This window comes from Chlorocebus sabaeus, chromosome 22, assembly GCF_047675955.1.
Source record: "Chlorocebus sabaeus isolate Y175 chromosome 22, mChlSab1.0.hap1, whole genome shotgun sequence".
NCBI classification, from domain to species: Eukaryota; Metazoa; Chordata; class Mammalia; order Primates; family Cercopithecidae; genus Chlorocebus; species Chlorocebus sabaeus.
Genome location: NC_132925.1, coordinates 98,462,193 through 98,479,212, shown reverse-complemented (window position 1 = coordinate 98,479,212; position 17,020 = coordinate 98,462,193). Strand labels below are relative to the sequence as shown.

The 17,020-nt window shown below is 37.9% G+C and overlaps 1 protein-coding gene and 1 pseudogene across 10 annotated transcripts in view; both read right to left on the bottom strand.

The window, feature by feature from the left end:
• Window positions 1-17,020, bottom strand: part of ULK4 (unc-51 like kinase 4) — a 702,682-nt gene that overhangs the window by 134,045 nt on the left and 551,617 nt on the right. For all 10 annotated transcript variants that reach the window (XR_012090659.1, XM_073010314.1, XM_073010313.1 and 7 more), the window contains one exon: window positions 11,425-11,610. Coding sequence is in view for 9 of the 10 variants with exons in the window: in XM_073010314.1 (XP_072866415.1) it covers window positions 11,425-11,610 (186 nt within the window). In the remaining variant the exon portion in view is untranslated. The remainder of the gene's footprint in view (window positions 1-11,424; window positions 11,611-17,020) is intronic.
• On the bottom strand, window positions 13,946-15,956 carry LOC119625907 (rRNA-processing protein FCF1 homolog pseudogene; annotated as a pseudogene).

Here is a 17,020-nt window from a genome sequence, read left to right as displayed (position 1 = left end):
TCTGCACAGCAAAAGCTGCACAGTGAAATTGGTGATGGTCAAAATGATTACTACGCATCAGGAAAACACCATAGGAATTTACAATTACTATTATTTGAACTGGATAATAATTCCCTTTAAATGGAAATATTCAGGGGTTGAATAAATAAATGGTCCCTCACAGTGAGCTTTCTTTTGTGTTTCTCCCACCACTTCCCTTGGTTCTCAGGAGGCTGCAGAGTGCAAAGCACCAGGGACTCTTAGCTTTTTACTTACAACTTATACTGGGTAGATTCTCAATGAATTAATATCATAGAAGGAAGCAGTACTCCCGGTAACTCTTCTCCCTTTTTGAGAGTTATTATATCTGTTACCAAGAAAAGTAGATTGGTCCTTTCCACATTTTAAATAGTTCCCCTCAGGCATTAAAATTAACCATTTTGCTCCATAAATATTATCACATTTTTATAGTTTTTACCCTTTACTTTAAAAAGTCAATGTGGGAAACAGGAATATTCACACGGTTCCAATATATCTCTCCAAGCACGCCTTAGTGATTGCAAGGGAAACACACACCTGCATAGTGGAGACATGGGGCAGGTGCCCTCTTAACCAAGCAATGAAACTCAGCATCACTAAAAGTGGAGATGACTGACACCACATGCTTCTCAATATGATACAGTATAAGGGGCCACTGTCAACGGGACATTGTGACCCAAAATATCATGAGGAAACAAGCATTCTGCTCTCCAGAGTATGAGATATTCCATAAGACAAGTGACTTAGGCTTTTCAAAAAGTCAATTTCATAAGAAAAAAAAAAAAAAAGAAAGAAAGATTCTTCTAGATTAAAATAGACAAGGAAACAATAATAAATTCAGTATGTGAGCCTCGGTTGGAATGTAGCTTGAAAACAAAAGACCATAATAGTCATTTTTTGACAACTAATAATACCAGCATTTTGGGAGGCTGAGGCAGGCAATCACTTGAGCCCAGTTCAAGACCAGCCTGGACAATATAGCGAAACCCTATTTCTGTTTTTCTGAGATCAGATGAGATCGGGTGCATTCAGGGTGGTATGGCTGTAGAGCCTGTCTATATATGTATATATTTTTTTCAAGACTCTGTCGCCCAGGTTGGAGTGCAGTGGCGTGATCTCGGCTCACTGCAACCTCTGCCTCCCAGGTTCAAGCAATTCTCCTGCCTCAGCCTCCTGAGTAGCTGGGCGTACAGGCATCCGCCATCACGCCTGGCTACTTTTTGTATTTTCAGTAGAGATGGGGTTTCACCATGTTAGCCAGGTTGGTCTTGAACTCCCGATCTCAGGTGATCTGCGCACCTCAGCCTCCCAAAGTGCTGGGATTACAGGTGTTAGCCACTGCACCCAGCCTTTATCTTTAAAAAAAGAAAATTAGCTGGGCACAGTGGTGCATGCCTGTAGTCCCAGCTACTTGGAAGGCTGAGGTGAGATAATCAACTGAGCCCCTGAGGTCAAGGCTGCAGTCCCCATGAGGGCACCACTGCATTCCTGCCTGAACAACAGAGTGAGACCTTGTCTCAAAAAAAAAAAAAAAAAAAAGTATTAAGTAGATATTAATGATATGAAATTGTTAATTTTCTTAGTTGTGATAATAGTATTATGGTTAGAGACCAAGTTCTATGACGTTTTCACTTTCACATGATTTAGAAAACACATACACACAACAGAAATATGGTAAAATGATAATTCTTAATTCTTGATTACACAGGTGCTCATCCTATGACTCTTTCATCTTTTCTTGGATTTTGAGACTTTTTATAATAAAAAGAAGAGTAAAAGTATCATCAATGGCAATAGAAATCGGAAAAAGCAGAAGACGCTATAGAGAGAGCAGGGAAAACATTTTATGTGCTAGGATTACAGGAAGGGAGTAGGGGACCTGAATCTCTTGAGAAAAGATATCATAACAGAAGGAAAATTAGGCTGCACAGGGGCTACAAATGACAGATTGGAAAAAAAAAAAAATAGGAAGGGAAGGCAACTAGCCTGGGCAACAGAGTGAAATTATATCTCTAAAATTAAAAAGAAAATTCATATCACAACTTGGTACACACAGCCACATGTGCAAACAGATGCAGAAAACGGGAAAAAAAGTTTCACAAAGCAATATCCTATGAACAACACATTAAGATTTGTTATTCTGTTCTATTTCATTTTCATTTAAATAACAAATGCTGCACTGTGAAACTTTAAATTGCTTTCAGTGGATCATGATGTGTAGTTGGAAAAAGACAAATCTCAATCAACTTGCTTGCTTTGTCAATAGTGAAACTTAGAGAGGTTGTGTCTTGTCTATGGCAGTACAAGTAGTTGACTGAAGAGCTGAGATTGGAACTCAAGGCTATGGGCTCCTAGGCCACATTCTGTCTATTCCACTAAGCTGACTTTCACATTGTTTTATCTTTAAAACACACATGAAACTTTTCAACCTCCTTAACTGACAATATTTTCCAAATCTCAACCCTGGATGCTTATTATTATCCTTTATACTATTTCTGGGAAGAAATATACTGTATTCAGCCATTCAGGTCATAAACTTCATGAGAGCAGAGGGGTTGCCTGTCTTGTTCTTCATGTATTATACCTTCAGCACTTCCATGTTTGGCTCATAACAGATGCTCAATATACTACTGCTGAATGAATTAATGACTCCACTCTTGTGGATTTAGCTATTATCTCAATATTGATAACTCTTATATACATATTCCTTTTTTTTACAACTAGAATCTAATTTTGCATTTCATTTTGTGGCCTTTCATATTCATCCACCCTAATTTTCAAACACCAGATCACTTTTTCAAGGTGTTATTTGTTATTTTTAACTGAACATGTGTAAAATTAAACTTACCATATTAAATGGGTTTTTCTCTACCTCTACTGAAGGTACTAATTATATTCCAGGTATTTGGATTAGGAATTCCCATGAAGTGGGGTCCACAGACTCCAGTTTTCTCAAAAGTCAGGCAGGAAACAAATGTTTGAATCACTTGAGTATAAGAACAGAGGGAGAATTGGAACCACAGCCAAACCAGAGAACCCAGAACCACCTAAAACTTTTGTTGACCCTTTGTGCTCAATTTGTGGTCCACGAATCTAGAGCCACACTTAGCTCACATTCCCCTGCCTCCGAGACCTATACTCAATCAGACCTGGTTGATTTTTCCTATTCAATGCCTCTTGCAATGGTTCTAGATCATACATCCTTACATGGAATCAAACTGCAGATACTAGGAGGAGAACCCAAGTGAGGAGGAAAGTAGAGAGCTGATGTGTGGGGAAATGAGACATGTTCAGATGGATCTTAAGGAAGCTTTCTCTGTCACATCCTGTGACATGTGATCTTGTCGATACCTATGGGAAAGATCTATATATTTCCTCAACGCTCTTGAGGTGGACTATCATTTTATCATAGTAACACTGAGGTCTGAGTCCTGAGAAGGACTGGCTATAAATGACTCTGTTCCACTAGCCATTTTCTGAATCTGCCTTGCTCAAAATCTCAGGAATATCTCTTCAGGGAATTATGTAAAAATTTTAGGCACTATATTTCTTTTTCTTTAATAGACTTTTTAAAAAATTGGCAAATTATTATTGTACATATTCATGAGGTACACAGTGATGTTTCAATACATATAATGTATAGTGGTCAGATCAAGGTAATTAGGATATCTATCATTTAAAACATTTATCATTTCTTTGTGTTGAAAATGTTCAGTATCTTTCTCTAGCTCTTTGAAACTGTGTTTTATTATTAACTATAGTCATCCTACAATGGTATAGAGTGCTAGGACTTATTCCTCTTATTTAGCTGTAATTTTGTATCCTTTAACAAATCTTTCCCTATCCTTCCTCCCAGCCCCCTTCCCTTCCCTTCCCGGCCTCTAGAATCCTCTGTTTTACTTTTTACTTCTATGAGAGCAACTTTTTTTAGCTTCCACATATGAGTGAAAACATGCGGTGTTTATCTTTCTGTGCCTGGCTTATTTCATTTAACATAATATCATCCAGTGCCATCTATGTTTCTTTTCTTTGTTGGAAAGATACAACAAAATCATTCAAAGAGTTCCCAAATTAGCTTGCAAACCCTATGGCAATCAGTGGCAGAGAATGCCTCTCCAGTGGAACTGCAAATGGGTGTGTATGGATTCAATAAAAGATCTCTTTCAGAAACGCTTAAGAGCATCCTCTCAGGGTTTTAGGAAATCTTCTAAAAAACCAGATTTCATAAAATTGATTAAATTTACGTTTAACTCATTTGGGTGCATAGTGTTTCTCTTAGAAATTTTACTGGTTTTACATCAATCCCCATTCTTTTCTCCTTTAAGAATACAAGTCAAGAATAGAAGGTCTTAACCACAAGAAAAATAGGAGGGAGAGAGGTATAATTTCACCTTTTTATTATATCTCAAGGAATATTTCTTTACTTTTCTAGGAGAAACAGTGCCTCTTCTGATTCTAAATTCTACAGCCCAACCTGGTGCTAAAATACTAAAAGAATGGCTGCAGAATTCCTAGTATCCTCATCTGGTCTCTTTAAAAATGTAATGACTCTGTACATAAAGAAATGCTATATTACACTCATTTTCAGCAACATAACATGCCTGTTCTCATGTGGAATGAGAGGGGCCGGTGACCTATGTGAGAATTCAGAAGGAAAATGATAGTGAGCACAGCAAGACTTTCTGAAGACCACAGGATAAAGATTCTTCATGGAACAGATATTTGTAACAAATCCTTAATACTATTCATCTTCAGAGAGTTATTGCAAATTACACTCCTTCCACCTCTGCTGCACCAGGTAGATGGGTGAGAAGGCAACAGGGAGTTAGTAACATCAGCATATTATAGTCACCCTCCCGTGGACTATTTTTCTGCTTTTAGAGAGTAGTTGATAGCATATATTTAAGCCAATTTTAGGCACAGAACAAATTTGTGGTGGTTCGTGTGTAGTCAATATTTTGAGTGTTGGAGTAAGCTAGCTTTAATTAAGAGACAAGTAGCTAATCTACAATCATTGCCCTGGGAAAACTCCCATTGATATCCAGTTTAAGGGAAAGGTAAACTTGGGAGACACTTGAAGGATTTCCATCACATTTTTAAAGCTAAAGCAGAAAGTATAATTATAAAACCTCCCAACTTCCTCTTAAATTACAGCAGATAATTAAATCGTTAGGTTTCTTCAACATTCTCCGGATGTTCTAAATACAGACTAAATAAGAAAGAGCACCCTAGAGGCAAAACACATCCCATCTCTATTAGCAGAAATTAAACATTCTATTTCTTTAATTTGTTAGTGAAAATTACAGTTTTATAAAGTGACTGTCACAAGATTGGGACTTTAAACAGAAAAGTCAAGAATCCAGGACCCTTGCTGTGATTCACAGAGAGGGATCTGCCACATGATTCCAATATGATTCTCTAACAACCATGGTTTACCAGTCACTGACACGCTCATTACCTGTAAATTATGGAGTCAAACGTATCTTGGGCTTGCCCTCTGAATCCATCCAGACTCGCTCAGCTTTGGGCACCATCAGGGTTTTAAAAGAGATGACCCCATCAGCTTAGAATACTCTTCTTTTTAGATGTGCACCTGGTGGGAGTGGGTACTTAATGAATATCCTCTGACTAGGTCCTCAGGGAACTTGTCTTTTCCTCCCTAACTTCTTATGGTCAAGAAAATGCATTTGTCAGGACTCCTTAATCCAATTACTGGCACCAGGTAATAAATCTAGAATGGCTCTGTATCTCTATGGAATCTGATTCTTCTGCTCCAGTGAGCCGAGCCTGAGAGTTGGGTCTCCCCAAAGTCACAGGAAATTTTTGCATGTGTTCCTTATATCACTCAAGTTCCTGTCCTCTATCCATACGCATATCCAATCTCATGCAGTCTTCAGAAACTTGGCAGGGCTACTGTGGAGAAGACTGAAGCTTCAGACTATGGGATAACTAAATGTCTTTTATAGTCCTTCTCAGTCTGACCTAGGTGTGTCTACAAAGTACTAACACGAGCTCCCAATATGGACTGTAGACCAAAAATGTACTGCCAATAACAAAAACGCTGTATTTTATGAACATTCCTTATTCAGCTCAGTAAATGCTAAATACCTATTCTGTGACAGCTACTATGGTAAAGTTTTATTCCACAGTAAGGAAAACTAATTCAATTAAGATGCTGCCAGCAGCCTTTTCTTTCAGAGACCGGAATTTCTTAATTCCATCAATAATGTCTAAACTCTAAATTCTCCTAAAGTTAATGTTCAGTGAAGCTCTGGCTTTTCCTGGCCCATTCTTATGTCTTCCCAATCTGGCTCCATGGATTTCTGGGTCTTTGCTCAGGATGTGCTTCTTCCTGCTCAGTGTGTAGAATACCAACACATTCTTCCACACGCAGTTTAAACATCATGTCTTGCCAACTTCCTCCCCAGAATGATTGTTCCTGCGGAACTTTCTTGGCTCCTCCAGTGTAGCACTGATTGGATCCTGCTTTGTAATGAAGCTGGTTGCTTCCATGTCTCTCTGGCTAGAGATCCCTGAGGGCAGGGAGCAGCAAGATCATGTCTGTTTCAATATCTCCAGTGCAGTGCTTTGCACACAGTCATAACTCTATCCATTACTTGTTTTTCTATGAATAAAAGAATGAATCTCTCAGGTGCTATCTGGATCAAAGTTCAGTCAAATTCTGCCTGACAAATGCCTGAGGAATTCAGATCAGTCCTTGGCAAAGCAGCAGCCTGGGGCCAGCTACTTCGAAGGAGAATGGGCTGGGGCAGTCCAACCTGGGCTTGATACCAGCTCTATCATTCCCTAGTTGGTGGCCTTGGGAACATTACTTAAGCTCCTTAAGCCTTAAGTTATAACCTATAAAATGGGAATGATCTGGGAACAATCACTGGAGCTGTTCTCCAGGGATGCTGTCAAGATTAAAGGAGATTAATCCACCAAAAATCCTAACACAGAGACTACCACACAGTAGTAACCAACAACTGATGAACATCTTTTACACGTCAGACACCATAACATTCTGAAGATACAACAAATAACAAGACCGACCACATTACCACCCGGGAACAAGGGTAATGTAAAGATAAGAACAGAAAGTAAGCCAACAATTATAAAGCAATGGCTGCCAGAGAATTAAAAACAGAGAACAGAAGGACAAAGAGGAAGGAGGACTAAATCAGTCCAGAAGTATGAGACAGGTGGTATCACACTCCTCTTTGGGTAACCTGCTGCTATTTCTCTTCAAATGTACTAACCTCAGTACAGATGGGGTTACTTCCCAATAAACCCATTATAATGTAAGTCAAAAATGCATTTAGTATACCTAACCTGCCAAACATCATGGCCCAGCGTACCTTAAATGTGCTCAGAACACTTACATTAGCCTGCAATTGAGCAAAATCATCTAATACAAAGCCTATTTTGTAACACAGTATTGAGTATCTCATGTAATTTATTGAAGACCATATTGAAAGTAAAAAATAGAATGGTTGTATGGGTACCTGAAATACAGTTTCTGCTAAATGAGCATCAGTTTTGCACCAATGCAAAGTTGAGAAATCCTAATTTGAACCATGGTAAACTGGAGACCATCTGTATTCCATTTAATTAGAACTGAGCTTCAGGATGGGCAAGTTCAAGGCCATAGCTGAGCTGACTGGGGCCCCTAGAATCTCTGATTATATGTTTTATATGACTTGACCCAACATTGACTTACCCAGGGCAAATCAGAAGGTTTTCAGAAGATTTTGAGGCATTTATCACAGATGGCAGACCTGCAAACATTATGGGCATTCTTGAAAAACTAAAGTAGAGACATCAAAGAGTTAGAGTGACTTTCACAGGTACCCTCCAGAAGAGGGTAAAAAACAGTATCTTGGGACTGTCCAGGCTATTTCTGTTATTGTTGCTAAGCAAACAAACAGTTGTTTTAATCCCAATCCAGAACGTTTTTGCATCTTACTTCCTAAATACCACACAGAAAGGCTCCATAGTTCTTTGGAGAAATGCCTGATGCCAAGGCTGGAGTAGTAATACAATATGAGCCTGGAATATCACATTATGATTGAAAGCACTCCAGGAAAAAAAAAAAAAAAAAAAAAAGAAGATGGAGAATGTCAAAAGACATAGCAGACATCTGAAAGCCATTTCCATTAGCCAAATGTGGGGCAGCCGTGGATTGTAACCCACTGAAAAATCCATGAGCCAATTCTGATAATAATAGAGATAAGTTTTTAAAAATCAATAAATGGGACAGAAAAGGTGGAACAACACAAATGTCCATCAATGGATCATACATTTTTAAAATGTGGTATACACATAACAATGGATTATTAGTCAGCCCTACAAAGGGAGGAAATTCTAGCACGTGCTACATCATGAATAAACCTTGAAGCCAGTACAATAAGTGAAACAAGCCAGACATAAAAGGACAAATATTGTATAATTCCACTTGTACGAGGTACCTAGAGTAGTCAAATTCATAGAAACAAAGTAGAATGGTGGTTACCAGGCACTGGGAGAAGGAGGAGTGGGAAGTTATTGTTTAATAGGCACAAAGTTTCAGTTTGGGAAGATGAAAAAGTTGTGGAGATGGATAATAGTGATGGTTGCACAACAATATGAATATGCTTAATGCCACTGAACCACATACTTAAAAATAATTCAAGTGATAAATGTTATGCTATATACATTTTACCACAATAAAAAGAAAATAGATGAGCAGCACCAGGATCAACTTCTGTTTGATACAAAGGTAAAAATCACTTGGATTCAACTTTTCTTCCACAAAGCAAAATCTACCTGGCCCTATGAGGAAGGTCAGATATTATAAAGAAGCCATTTTAAATAGTAAAGCAAACTAAAAGACGGTAGAATCTGTTTATTTCAAACAAGTTGGGGTCTTATTAATTAATCTGTATGATTAATTTGATCAGTGTTTTAGTAAATAACATAACTTACTTCCATAATATCTGCAATTCTAAAATCTAGAAAGCTCTGAAAATCTAAACTTTTTTCATAAGCTCAAAACACATATTTCATATTGTTCAAAAACACATATGGTAGCAAAACCTGACCTGAACTCACAAGAGCCCATGTTTGGTCTTAATTTACCTCTGCCTGGTGTAAATATTCATACATTTTGCCACAGAAATATTACTGTGCTTATGGTGGCATTGCCTGAGTGCCTCCTATGGGCATCATATAATATACAGTATAAGTACCATGCCAAAAAGAAGTGAAAATTCTAAGTTTCAAAAAAAAAAATCTGGTCCTGAATTTCAGAGAGACTATAGATCCCTACAAAATTTAACCATATCAGGTATCAGACCAATATTTTCCAAGTTTTTGACATTTTCTACCAAATTCACACTTTTGCCATATCTACAGATCACTTGTATTATTATATTCTCTAGTACTTGTCTTCAGATTGACTCACCTTTTTTCTTTAAATAATTTTTTAAAGAAACATCTCCACTGTAAAAGATGAGAGCTTGAGAGGCCTGCTCTGTTAAAAGGGAAATTCTGAAGGATTAGAGAGGTGTTAAAGACACAACAACAAACTGAGGCTTTTGCCTTGAATAACCAGAAAGACCAATAGAAAATGGAAATGAAATAACTGCCTCACTACGTGATTCCACATCATCTAGTGCTAGGCTAGTGCACCGTCTCCAAAACCTACTCTCCTCAGAAGTATTCATCCCACACTTGGGGAACTGGACTAGACCATCATAATCCTGCAACTCAGGTAATGACTGCTGAGATTAGTAAGTCTTGTTTTGGGGTTAAGGGGAGTCACATCCACACAGCAGCACAATACAGCAGTGAGGAAGTCAGTCTCCTTATCTCCCTTCTAATTCTGTCACCCATCAACTGTCATGCAGGTTCAGCTGGGTCACTCACAACTGTCTACTTATCAAATTGGTGCAAGTCATTTTGAGTACAACTCTCTGGAACATCCACAGCTTCCACCTGCCAAAGGACACCTCAAGGTACTAAGATCTAGAAGTGAACACGGACTGACAAACCAGAAGATGACAGGTGGACAGAACCCCCATCCTTTATTAACTTCAACACTAGCTACTGTAAATAGTGGCCTTCAAAATCAGCAGAGAAAGACTTACTGTAGAAAGAGAATAGGTTTTCAAAAGTACTTTCAAACAGACATCAGCTATATATGCATTTTTAAATAAAATAAGAGAAGCAGAAGGGAAAGTTTTTCCTTACAGTGGAATGCTGGGAATTATAAATGCTGGGGATGAGAAAACATCCATTTTGCAACTACTACAAAATAATAATAACTAACTACACATTGATTAAACCAAGTGATCAAAATTAACATCACCAGTAAGGGGCAAACAGCCACCAAGAGCCTCTGGATGTGATAGATTGAGAAGGACCAATTTACTTCTAGATTACTCACAAATCGAATCGTGAAGACACATCAAACAGACCCAAACTCAGGGAGATGGTACAAAATACCTGGTCTACACAGGTGGCCAAATGTACCCTCCGACCAGGCCAGATAACAAAAGCTGATGAAGACGCTGCTGCCACGCACAAGGTGGGCCCAGGAGAGGGCAGTTGGTGGCCAGGTGGGAAGAAAAGCAGAGACACTTCGAAGGAGAGGCTGGTAACTGAAGACCCCTCAGACGCATAGCCTCAACAGAGATGTAGAATGCCTGGGCTCTAGTCAGTTGCAGTGAGCCAAGATCATGCCACTGCACTCTAGCCTGGGCAACAGAGCTAGGCTCTGTCTCAAAAAATAAAAAATAAATAAATGAAAAGAGAATAGGACTGCATGCTCACTCAAGCCCCTTCCAGCGCTTCCTTCCAGGGGGAGGAGGCCACGCTGACCCCCAAGGCCTCTGAGGGGGGGGAAAAAACCAACAAAACCTGGCCTATAATCTTCAAAAATATCATGAAAGACAAAGACTGAAAGACTATTCCAGATTAAAGACACATGTCTACCAAAAGACATAATCCTGGACTGTATCCTATACCAGAAAAAAGCTATGAAAGTTACTAAGACAGCTGAGCGAACTAGAATATGGACAGAAGACTGGTAAAGGAATTTTATCAGTGTTAAATTTCCTGATTTTGATTACTTAAGTAACAGAATATCAATTTTATTTTAGGAAATACATACTTAGATGTTAAGAGGTGCGAGGCACAATGTCTCTAACTTACTCCCAAATGGTTCAGAAAAAATATGTATATATGCAGATGAACAGTATATGAGAAATGTCAACAACAGGTGATTAAGAAGAAAGGTGACCGGAGTTCTTCACCACTCTTGCAAATTTTCTGGAAATCTGAAATTAGGTACAAGAAATGGCTATTCACTGCCCTTGTGGCTGCCAGCAAAGCCACCCAGTGTCCCCAGTTTCTGTGTAAACTCACCATTCTTCTGAGAATCCTTAACAGAAGCTTCTGTTCCTTTGGGTCCTCCTTGGATGTCAGCAAATGAGCAAAAATTTCCACATTTTCAGGAGAGAGGCTGTCTGGGTTTTCCCCTCCATACAGCTGAACCAGTATAGACAGGCACTTGGATGAAATGTCAAAAATCTCAGGATCTTCATTAGGAAGCTGAAAATTAACAAATAAGACCATTTAAATTTTGTTGAAGATGGTATTAGTACTCAAAAAAACACAGTAAAATTTGGCTTGATGGTGGTGTCAGCCTGAGTAGTCTGCTGAATACTTTTTACTTTTCTTTTCTTTCCTTTTTTTTTTTTTTTTTTTTTTTTTTTTTGAGACAGGGTCTCACTCTGTTGCCCAGGCTGGAGTGCAGTGGTATGATCACACCTCACTCTAGCCTCAACCTCCTGGGCTCAAGTGATCCTCCTGCCTCAGTCTCCTGAGTAGCTGGGAACAAAAGCACACACCACCATCTTGCCCAGCTCATTTTTTTTTTTTTTTTTTTTTTTTTTGGGTAGAGATACAGTCTCCCTATGTTGCCCAGGCTAGTTTTGAACTCCTGGGTTCAAGGAATTCTCCTTCCTTAGACTCCCAGAGTGCTGGGATTTCAGGCATGAGCCACTGCGCCCAGCCTAAATACCTTTTAAAATACATCTTTTTCAAAGTGTATATAGTTGCTCAAACAAAACTAACAGCACAAAATCAGAAGGTCATATATTCTTCGTTTTAAAAAAGGTTTTTTATTATTTTATTTTTATTGGCACATAACTATACATTTTTATGGGGTACAGTGTGAGGTTTCAATACACATATACAATGTATAATAATCAAATTATGGTAATTAACATATCCTTTACCTCATACATATATCCTTTATTTGTGGTGAGAACATTCAAAATCCTCTCTTCCAGCTATTTTGAAATATACATTACATTATTATTAACTATAGTGCAGTGAAACGCTAGACCCGAACTCCTATTTAATTGTAACTGTACCCATTGACCCGCTTCGTAGTAACTCTATATTTAACCTTTTGAAGAACTGCCAGACTGTTTTCCAAAGCTGCCACTTGTACCAGCAATGTATGAAAATTCCATTTTCACTAACACTTGTTATTATCTGTCTTTTTAGTTAGAGTTATCCTAGTAGGTCTGGAGGGGTAACTCATTGTGGTTTTCCGATGTACTTCCCTGACGGCTAATGATGAGGGGTACCTTTTCATGTGCTGATTGGCCCATTTGTGTATCTTCAGAGAAATGTCTGTGCAGACCCTTTGCCCGTTTTAAAAATAGGTCATTTGTCTTTATACAGTTGAGTTCTAAGAGTTCTTTATATATTTTAAATACAAGTTCCTTAACAAATATATAATTTAAAAGTTTTTTTTCCTTTCTGCAAGTTGTCTTTTCACTTTCTTGATATTGTCCATTGAAGTAAAAAATATTTTTAATTTTGAAAACTCTAACAACAGTTTTTTTAACACTGGGGTATATGTATGATTTCAGTGACATATATCTAAGAATGTTTTCTTTTATTTTTGTTTTTTGGGAGACAGCATCTCTCTCTGTCACCTAGGCTGGAGTGCAGTGGTACAAACATAGCTTACTGCAGCCTCAACCTCCTGGCTTCAAGCAATCCTCCCACCTCAGCCTCCTGAGTAGCTGGGTCCACAGTGGTACATTGTCACACCTGGCTAATTTTTAAATTTTGTGTAGAGACAGGTCTCACCATGTTGCCAAGGCTAGTCTTGAACTCCTGGGCTCAAGCAATCCTCCTGCCTTGTCTCCCCAAAGTGCTGAGAGTACAGGCAAGAGCCACCACACCCAATCATGCCCAAGTTTTCTTCTAAGAGCTTTATAGCTTTAGCTTTTTACATTGAGGTCTTTGATGCCTTTTGAGTTAATTTTTATATATGGTGTAAGTAGAGGTCCAATTTCATTCTTTTGCATGTGAATTAAACTTTTATTTTGAGATATTTGTAGGTTCACATGCAGTTGTAAGAACCAATACAGAGAGATTCCATATGTACTTCACCCAGTTTCCCCAATGGAAACATCTTGTATAATAACTATGGCACAGTATCACAGCTCGGACATTAGCCATCAACCTTATTCTGATTTTACTAATTTTACATGTGTGTGCATATGTGTGTTTGTACACATTGTATTTAGTTCTGTGCAACTTAACTACATGTGTAGATTTGGTGACAACCACCACCACCACCAAGATAAAGAAGAGTTCCATCACAAGGATTCCATTATAGTAAGAGCCAACTCCCACTCTCCTCCATCCTGAACCACTGGTGACCACAAACCGGTTTGCCATTTTGTCATTTCAAGTATGTTACATAAATGGAATCACACTGAATACACGATTTTCTTCACTCAGCATAATTTCTTTAAAATCCATCCAAGTTTTTGTGTAACAATAGTTCATTTCTTTTTGAGTACTATTCCATGACATAGATGTACCATAGTTTAACTCACCCATAAAGAAAATGTGAGTTGTTCCCAATTTGGAGCTATTCCAAATAAAACTACTGTGAACATTTGCACAAGTTTTTGTGTGAACATCAGCTTTCATTCCTCTGGGATAAATGCCCAAGAGTACAATGGCTGCGTTGTATGGGAGATTCATATTTAGTTCTTTAAGAAACTGTCAAACTGTTTTCTAAGGCAGCTGTAGCGTTTTACCATTTTACATTCCTACCATCAATGTACAAAAGATCCAGTTTCTCAGCATCTCCACTAGCACTTAGCGTTTTTTTGTTTTTGTTTTGCCACTCTGATAGACAGGTGGTGGTATCTTGTTGTAGTTTAAATTCACATTTCCCTAATGGCAACTGATAGTGAACATCTTATCACCTATTCATGACTTTTGCCCTTTGTTAACTGGATGTTTGATTCTTTATTCTTGATATTTGAAAGTTCTTTAAATATTCTAGATATGCCTTTCTTAGCTATATGGTTTTGCAAATATTTTCTCCCAGTCTGTAGCTTGCCTTTTCATCCATTTTACTGAGTCTTTTGAAGAGAAAAAAAGTTAATTTTGATGAAGTCCAATTACTGGTTTTAGTCCTTAGCAATTGTGCTTGTGGTGGCAAGTACAAAAAACTCTGCCAAAACACATGTCATGAAGACTTTCTGCTATATTTTTTTCTAAAGGTTTTATAGTTTTATATTTTACATTTAATTCACTTAATTTTGGGTTAATTTTTATATAAAACATGAGGTTTAGGTAAAGGATTTTATTGTTGTTTAGTTTTGCCACTGGGTATCCAATTGCTCCAGCACCATTCTTGAAAAGGCTATTGTTGTCCTATGGTATTGCATGTTTAATGAACTGGCAACAAGAGAAAGTTGGTCTAAGAAAGGCAGGGGAACTTTGTCTTATAAGAATTAGAACCAAGGGGCTCCATAATCATCTGACATCAGTTCCATGTTGTATCTATGATGGTTGGAAATGTACATGACAGGAACTCTAGGAATCTTAAGGATTCTTCTTTTAGGGTCTCTGGTCAACCATGGCCACAATGTGACACTTGATGCTGGGTTATTCTCTGTTTTAGGCAGTCTTCTGCGTAGGTTCCTCTGTGTGTGCATGGGAACTTTTCAAATCTTGGATCCGTGATGATCCTCAATACTTCCGCCCCAATTTCTCAATTTCAGCCATTATACAATCAGTTCTACAAGGGATACAATTGGCATACAGACTGTCCATCACTGACTGCACTAAGTCCAGTTTGGCTTTAATGGAAAAGTTGGTATTGACAAGGATGTGGTAAAGTGGGCCCAGCTGTGTGATATATTGGAAAAATAAGTGGAACGGTGTTGAGAAACTTCTCCTTTAGCACACTTTTTAGGTTTTAATCAATCTTTTCTTTAAGCCTTTGATCTGAGGCTAAGCATTCACTTCATGACTGCATACTTCCTTGTTTTCTTTTGCTTCTCCATGGTCATGTCATATTCGTGTTTCTTCTGGAATCTATTAATTGTTAGTATACAGAAATGCAATTGATTTTTTACTGAGGTATAACTGATATACAAAAACGTGCACATATTTAATGCATACATTTTGATGAATTTTGTTTATTGATCTTGTATCCTGAAACCTTGTTGAACTCACTTATTAATTCTAGGAGTCTTTTTGAAGATTCTTCGGCATTTTCTACATAGATAATTGTGTCACCTGTAAATACAGATAGGTTTATTTCTTCCTTTCCAATGGGTACTCCTTTTCTTTCTTTCTGTACCCTACTACACTGGCTAGAACCTCCACAAAGATGTTAAATGAGATTAGTGTGAGTAGACACTCTTGCCTTGTACCCAATCTTAGGGAGAAAGGATTTAAGTAATTCACTATTAAGTATCATGCTAGCTCTAAATTTTTCATAGATGCCCTTTACCAGGTTGAGAAGATTCCCCCTCTAATCCTAGTTTGATAACTTTTTACCATGAATAAATGCTGGTGGTTTTGTCAATTACTTTTTCTGTATCAATCCATATGATCATGTAATATTTAATATTTAACCTGTTTATATGGTAAAATACATTAATTGATGTTTCAATGTTGAACAAGCCTTGCACATCTGGAATAACTCCTGCTCTGCTCATTCTCTTTATACATTGATGTATTCGATTTGTTAATATTTTGCTGAGGAGTTTTATCTCTAAGTTTACAAGAGATACTGATTGTAAGTCTTTTTTGGAGAGGACTTTCTTTGTCTTAGTTTAGTATCAGGGTAATATCACCCCCATAAAATGAGTTGGGAAATGTCCCCTCTTCTATTTATGTCTGTAATCCCAGCACTTTGGGAGGCCAAGGCGGGCAGATCATCTGAGGTCACGAGTTGGAGACCAGCCTGACCAACATGGAGAAACCCCATCTCTACTGAAAATACAAAATTAGCTGGGCGTGGTGGCGTATGCCTGTAATCCCAGCTACTCGGGAGGCTGAGGCGGGAGAATCAAATGAACTTGGGAGGCAGAGGTTGTGGTGAGCCGAGATCATGCCACTGCACTCCAGCCTGGGCAACAAGAGTGAAAACTCAGTCTCAAAAAAGAGAAAGAAATTATATAAAATTGACACTTAATTCTTCTTTAACTATTTGGTAAAATTTTCCAGTGAAATCATCTGGGCCCAGAGATTGCTTTTTAGGAGTATTAAATTATAAATTCAATTTCTTTAATGATTATAGGACTCTTCAAGAGTTCATGTTGGTTGAGTTCCAGTAGTTTTGGAAGAATTGGATCATTTCTTCCAAGTTACAGAATTTATGAACATAAAATTGTTCACAGCTTTCCCTTATTATTCTTTAAATGGCTGATATACACTGACATCTCTTGTTTCATCCCTTATATTGATAATTTCTGTCCTCTCTCTTCTTTGTCAGTTGGATAGAGGTTTTTCAATTTTACTGATTTTTTTTCAGGGTCAGCTTTTTGTTTCATTGATTTCTCTGTATTGTTTTCCTGTTTTCAATTTCATTGATTTCTGGTTTGATCTTTATAATTCCTTCCCTTTAGCTTGTTTTGAGTTAGCTTTGCTATTCTTCCAGTTTATGGAGGTGAGAACTTAGATT